The sequence below is a fragment of the Narcine bancroftii genome, chromosome 5 (assembly GCF_036971445.1).
Source record: "Narcine bancroftii isolate sNarBan1 chromosome 5, sNarBan1.hap1, whole genome shotgun sequence".
Lineage (NCBI taxonomy): Eukaryota > Metazoa > Chordata > Chondrichthyes > Torpediniformes > Narcinidae > Narcine > Narcine bancroftii.
In genome coordinates, this window is record NC_091473.1 from 252,525,446 (window position 1) to 252,532,487 (window position 7,042).

The following is a 7,042-nucleotide window of genomic DNA, read 5'->3' on the forward strand; positions in this document are numbered from 1 at the left end:
CTGTCACGGTGGCCAGTGGAGAGCTCGCCATATAATACGATCTTGGGAAGGCGATGGTCCTCCATTCTGGAGACGTGACCCATCCAGCGCAGCTGGATCTTCAGCAGCGTGGACTCGATGCTGTCGACCTCTGCCATCTCGAGTACCTCGACGTTAGGGGTGTGAGCGCTCCAATGGATGTTGAGGATGGAGCGGAGACAACGCTGGTGGAAGCGTTCTAGGAGCCGTAGGTGGTGCCGGTAGAGGACCCATGATTCGGAGCCGAACAGGAGTGTGGGTATGACAACAGCTCTGTATACGCTTATCTTTGTGAGGTTTTTCAGTTGGTTGTTTTTCCAGACTCTTTTGTGTAGTCTTCCAAAGGCGCTATTTGCCTTGGCGAGTCTGTTGTCTATCTCATTGTCGATCCTTGCATCTGATGAAATGGTGCAGCCGAGATAGGTAAACTGGTTGACCGTTTTGAGTTTTGTGTGCCCGATGGAGATGTGGGGGGGCTGGTAGTCATGGTGGGGAGCTGGCTGATGGAGGACCTCAGTTTTCTTCAGGCTGACTTCCAGGCCAAACATTTTGGCAGTTTCCGCAAAGCAGGACGTCAAGCGCTGAAGAGCTGGCTCTGAATGGGCAACTAAAGCGGCATCATCTGCAAAGAGTAGTTCACGGACAAGTTTCTCTTGTGTCTTGGTGTGAGCTTGCAGGCACCTCAGATTGAAGAGACTGCCATCCGTGCGGTACCGGATGTAAACAGCGTCTTCATTGTTGGGGTCTTTCATGGCTTGGTTCAGCATCATGCTGAAGAAGATTGAAAAGAGGGTTGGTGCCAGAACACAGCCTTGCTTCACGCCATTGTTAATGGAGAAGGGTTCAGAGAGCTCATTGCTGTATCTGACCCGACCTTGTTGGTTTTCGTGCAGTTGGATAATCATGTTGAGGAACTTTGGGGGACATCCGATGCGCTCTAGTATTTGCCAAAGCCCTTTCCTGCTCACGGTGTCGAAGGCTTTGGTGAGGTCAACAAAGGTGATGTAGAGTCCTTTGTTTTGTTCTCTGCACTTTTCTTGGAGCTGTCTGAGGGCAAAGACCATGTCAGTGGTTCCTCTGTTTGCGCGAAAGCCGCACTGTGATTCTGGGAGAATATTCTCAGCGACACTAGGTATTATTCTATTTAGTAGAATCCTAGCGAAGATTTTGCCTGCAATGGAGAGCAACGTGATTCCCCTGTAGTTTGAGCAGTCTGATTTCTCGCCTTTGTTTTTGTACAGGGTGATGATGGTGGCATCACGAAGATCCTGAGGCAGTTTACCTTGGTCCCAACAAAGCTTGAAAAACTCATGCAGTTTGGCATGCAGAGTTTTGCCGCCAGCCTTCCAGACTTCTGGGGGGATTCCATCCATACCTGCTGCTTTGCCACTTTTCAGTTGTTCGATTGCCTTATATGTCTCATCCAGGGTGGGAACCTCATCCAGCTCTAGCCTTAGGGGCTGTTGAGGGAGCTGGAGCAGGGCGGAATCTTGGACTGAGCGGTTGGCACTGAAAAGAGATTGGAAGTGTTCTGACCATCGGTTGAGGATGGAGATCTTGTCGCTGAGGAGGACTTTGCCGTCTGAGCTGCGCAGCGGGCTTTGGACTTGGGGTGAGGGGCCGTACACAGCCTTTAGAGCCTCGTAGAAACCCCTGAAGTCGCCAATGTCCGCGCTGAGCTGTGTTCGTTTGGCGAGGCTAGTCCACCACTCATTTTGGATCTCCCGGAGTTTGCGCTGAAGATGGCTGCATGCGCGACGGAAGGCTTGTTTCTTCTCTGGACAGGACGGACTGGAAGGTAGAATGGTCCTAAATCTGGGATGGCTCTTTGCAAATGTGAGCGCGTGCACTGTCCCATTTAGAAGGGATCAAATGTGAAAAGCTAAACCCCCATTCCTATCCCAGGACAATGAATGGCCAATTTAGTGGGATGCAAGTGTGAATAAGACTTTTGTTTCCTATAGATGCAGAAAGACCAGCTGAGTTCCTTCAGCATTTCAGTGAGTTTTTTCTACCTAGCAAAGAACTGTTTGAATGACACTTTCACAGATCCAAAGTGAATGATGTCACACTTTCCCCACATTGAATTTAACGGAATTATCTCCTTGTACATGCACTGTAAATTCCTGCTTTAACCCGAACTGATTACTGGGTCTTCCAACTTTGCACCACGCTCAATATTAATGCTCCAGTTCCTTCATCCAAACCCCACCCCCAGATCTGATCACTTCCACACCTGCAATCAAACAACCCATTCATCCCATCCATCACCAAATTAATTATTAATCACACTCAAAATATTGCATCCAATTCTGCACACGTTTTTCATGAAAAAAAGTCATAAAACCTTCCAGGTCACGTGGATAAAACAGAAACATCTAATGGGTTAACAATTTCAAAAAAAAAATCAACGTATTGATTTCCACTGCAAGTTACTAGGATCCCAAGAGTGACAGCGAGATAACTGATGAGTTAAATTGTCCTGAAGTTTGCAATTAATTCCTCTTTGAAACAGTGCCATTTATCTTTTATCTCCACCTGAACAAATCCAAAAATCAATAGCTCCTGTAACATCATTCACTCAAAGGTAACTCTTAAACACCTGTAATTTATCTCTGATTGTTCTTCCGTTCCTGCAACATCATCCTGTTCTCCCTTGCAAACTTATGTTAAAATAATTGCACATAACAATTATAAATATAAAAATTGAATCCAGATATTAGTCAGGTCTGCACCATGTACTTCTCTAGATTTCCTGATTGTTGACAAATAACAGAGCAAAACTCAAATTCACCGTAACTTTTCCTTTGTAAAGCATCCCAAAACATTACATTGAGGTATAATTGGATCAAATTTATATCAGCCACAGGAAGGGCTATTGAAAAAAAATTGGTAAAAGAGGTACCTTAAAAGAAGAGAGCAAGGTAGAAAGGATTAAGGGAACTCTTGCAGTTCTTGTCCAACCTTGTGGCACGGTTACCGCAATGCTGTTACAGCACCAACGACCCGAGTTTGGATCCCGCACTGTCTGTAAGGAGTTTGAACATTCTCCTCATGTCTGCATGTTTCCTCCAGCCTTCCAAAAACGTCGGGGATGTAAGTCAATTGGGTGGAATGGGCTCATGGGCCAAAAGGTCCTGTTACCCATCTGTATATCTAAAAATAAGCCACCAAAGACCAATGCCATTTAATGCCGACATGATCCAAAGGCCAGAATTGGAAGAGCACAAATATTGTGCAGGATTTTAGAGCAGAAGATTATAGCAGGGAGGCAGCTATCAAAGGATCTAAAAACAATCATCGAAATTTTTAAAATAAAGTTGTTGCTTAAATTAGAATATTCCAGGTCAGCAAGCAGAGTGAGTTAAAACATGGACAGCTTTAAATTGACACAAGGTGCAGGTTAGAAAACTCAAGTCAAGTGGGAACAAACACATTAAAAAGGTTACAAGAGCAGCCAAGCCAAGACAGGCATAGCATTCAACAGAGATGGAAAATGCAACCTTGGTGCTAGAAATACTTAGTAAGTTGGACCACATCTGTGAAGAAAGGACATGTTATCAAACTGATATTTTCTTTTATTTAATTTCAGGTTTCCAGCATGAACTGTATTTAGCTTTGTTAAGGCTACACACAGAGTGGCCGAGTCTCAGATAGCTGTTGGGGAGAAGAAAGGAGATTGTGACTCCGCAGCAACTGAAGAGAATAGTTTCAGTCTTTACAAAATGTATCCACCCACATCCTTGTTCGAAACTAAATCAGAAAACCACATGAACTGCATTTTCCCCAAGTCTGCAATGGTAATCAGGTCCAGTAATCCAAATGCCTGCACACATGTTCCAGAAACACAAATTTAAAAAATTATCCACAGCAGTGGAAGAATTTGAGTTTAGTTAATTAAATACTTGAATAAAAGATGGGCACTCAGGACAATAGCACTAAATAGCCAATTATCACAACATCCCAGATATCTTATTAATATAATTCGGGGAACTCTAAAACCTTATCCAATCTGGTTAACAGCAACTCCAGAACCCAAAGTGCGGTTGACACTTCACCATTCTCTGAAAAGGTGACCCAGCGCTTAGGGTAATGAAAAATTACACATGTTTAGTAAAATGTTTTCCTTGTCAGCAACATCCACGTCCCATAAACAGACAGAAAAATCATAAATGAGGATCTCCAGCTGGAATTGTTAACAACAGTCCCATTTTTAATAATGTTAAAGAATGTCTGGCAATGCAATGCTGATTTTGCTTTGCCACAGCTTTTGAGGCGTGAATTCAAGGGCAATGAGATCATCCCCTCCCACACCACCTACCCTGTACATGCCTCGACTCTTAGCATCTGCACACCAAGTCAAACATGGAAGATGCAACACAGCAATCCTGTGCATTTAGCACCACGCTATTACGGTGCTCAAATCCCAAGCTAACTGTAAAGAGTTTGTACATTCTCCCCATGCCCGCGTGGATTTCCTTCCACCCTCCAAAACATACGGGGGTAATTGGGCAGCATGAGCTCATGGACCGAAAGGGACTGTTACTGCGCTGCATGTCTAAATTTAGAAAAAATACTAAAATTCAAAATGAAATGCTCTCAATTGCTGAACATCTGTCAATATTCAGCAAATGAGAGCAAGAAACCCTGGTAGATCGTTGTATCACTGACACGCAGATGACAAGATATTGCGAACTCCAACTGAGAGCAACAAATGGAACACATGATGATTCAAATCAAAGGAACTTGGGAGCTCTACATTCACACCAGGCTTTGAAATCCATCACAAACACCAATGGCCAGCAAAAGGCTTCATGGACTTGATTGCTTGTTAGAATGACAGCAAGCTCCTGAGCAAACCCTTCCACTTGCCCACAAATTTTAAAGAACAGAACTTAAAAGAGAATGGTAATTCTTCATGACCAGAGCATTCTACACCCATTAAAGGAACAACAATAAAATAAACATTTTATGACATTTCCAATAAGTGCGAATGGGATGATAATCAAAGATAAATTCCAAGGAGAGGGAATTTCGTGAGAGTGTTTGGGGAATTTGCGTTGCGGAAGGTTTAATGGCACACTGGATAGGCTGGCTGTGTTCAATGGATCCAGGAATTGGGAGGGTCTGGGGTGGGAGGGATAGGAAAGAGAGGGCAGCGGGAGAGGGGGCAAAGAGCAGAGATGGGGTTGGGGAGAGGGGGGCAAAGAGCAGGGATGGGGTTGGGGAGAGGGGGCAAAGAGCAGGGATGGGGTTGGGGAGAGGGGGGTAAAGAGCAGGGATGGGGTCGGGGAGAGCGGAGCCAGGAGGAATGTGGGCTGTCAGGGAAGGACAGGAGAGGTCTTAGCTCGCAAGGTGCCGGGAGGACCTTGAAGATGGGGAGGAGCAGGGGGTGAAAAATGGCAGGGATGATGACGGGGGTGTGGGGGCGACTCAGGGGTGTGGGAGGGAGACAGAGGGGCGTGGGGGGGAGAAACGCAGGGGTCTGGGGGAGGGGGGAGGGAAACGCACAACCCTGTGGGGGGTGAAAGAGGGAAACACAGCGGCCTGGGGGAAGGGGAAAAGCAGGGGCCCTGGGGGGTGCAAACGCAGGAGCCCGGGAGGGGAAATGCAGGGGGCTGTGGGGAGGGGGGGAAAACGCAGGGGCACCGGGGGGGGGGGAACGCAGGGGACCGACCCGGCGGGGGGGAAACGCAGGGACCCGGCGGGGGGGGAAAACGCAGGGACCCGGCGGGGGAACGCAGGGGCCCGGGGGGGAACGCAGGGGCCCGGGGGGGAACGCAGGGGCCCGGGGGGGAACGCAGGGGCCCGGGGGGGAACGCAGGGGCCCGGGGGGGAACGCAGGGGCCCGGGGGGGAACGCAGGGGCCCGGGGGGGAACGCAGGGGCCCGGGGGGGAACGCAGGGGCCCGGGGGGGAACGCAGGGGCCCGGGGGGGAACGCAGGGGCCCGGGGGGGAACGCAGGGGCCCGGGGGGGAACGCAGGGGCCCGGGGGGGAACGCAGGGGCCCGGGGGGGAACGCAGGGGCCCGGGGGGGAACGCAGGGGCCCGGGGGGGAACGCAGGGGCCCGGGGGGGAACGCAGGGGCCCGGGGGGGAACGCAGGGGCCCGGGGGGGGAACGCAGGGGCCCGGGGGGGAAATGCAGGGGCCTGGGGGTGAAACGCAAGGGCACAGGGGGGACCCTGGGGTGTGGGGGGTCCCAGGGGTGCGGGGGGTCCCAGGGGTGCGGGGGGTCCCAGGGGTGCGGGGGGTCCCAGGGGTGCGGGGGGTCCCAGGGGTGCGGGGGGTCCCAGGGGTGCGGGGGGTCCCAGGGGTGCGGGGGGTCCCAGGGGTGTAAGGGGGGGACCCAGGGGTGTGGGAGGGACCCAGGGGTGGGGGGGTGGTCCCAGGGGTGCGGGGGGTCCCAGGGGTGTAAGGGGGGGACCCAGGGGTGTAGGGGGGACGCTGGGGTGGGGGGTGATCCCTTGTGTGGGGGGGTGGTCTCTGGGGTGTGCGGGGGGACCCAGGGGCGGGGGTGCCCGGGGGGATGACGTTGGGGTGCGGGGGGCGGTTTAGCCCCGTGGCCACCGGCTGTTCCGCCTCCACTACTCACCCCCTCTCCGCCTCCCTCCCTCCCGCCGCCGCCGCCGCCGCTTCAATGGCCGCCGGGCCTTGTCTCATCGCCGCCTCCCAGTGCAGCCGGGCCGGGAGCGGGGAACCGGCCGCCGCCTCAGGCTGAAGCCTCGTCCCGCTCCCGCACAGGCCTCAACTGACATCTCCCGCAGGAGGTCAAAGGGCGCCCGGCACCAAGGAGGCGCGCGGTGCGGCAAGATGGGCGCCGGCTGCAGCGGCCGCGGTCAGCCAACAGAGACCGCTGGTCCTCCCAGGATCGCGGCGAACCTCCTCCCGGAGCGGAGCCGGAGCGGAGCCGGAGCGGCGGCTGGGACCGGCCTCACACACTCACGCTTTGTGCCTTCCTGCCCAGACGAGGCGCCGGGGCCCGTCCCTCCACCATCCCCCTGACGACCACCACCTCCAGGCTCA

General features: G+C 52.3%; 1 protein-coding gene across 1 annotated transcript; it reads right to left on the reverse strand.

The window, feature by feature from the left end:
* Positions 1-4,635: 4,635 nt before the first annotated feature.
* Positions 4,636-6,679, reverse strand: LOC138765550 (splicing factor 3A subunit 2-like). The gene is made up of 3 exons (XM_069942581.1): positions 6,612-6,679; positions 5,746-6,502; positions 4,636-4,719 (listed from the first exon to the last, which is right to left on the reverse strand). The coding sequence occupies exons 1-3, from the start codon at positions 6,677-6,679 to the stop codon at positions 4,636-4,638; spliced, it is 909 nt and encodes a 302-aa protein (XP_069798682.1).
* Positions 6,680-7,042: the final 363 nt, after the last annotated feature.

Coding starts and splice junctions, on each gene's coding strand:
- LOC138765550 (XM_069942581.1), bottom strand. CDS start 6,679: ATGAGACAAGGCCCGGCGGCCATTGAAGCGGCGGCGGCGGCGGCGGGA. Junction 6,503..6,611: donor GGGAGGGAGGCGGAGAGGGG/GTGAGTAGTGGA, acceptor CGCACACCCCAG/AGACCACCCCCCCACACAAG. Junction 4,720..5,745: donor CCCCTGCGTTCCCCCGCCGG/GTCCCTGCGTTT, acceptor TGTTGCTCTCAG/TTGGAGTTCGCAATATCTTG.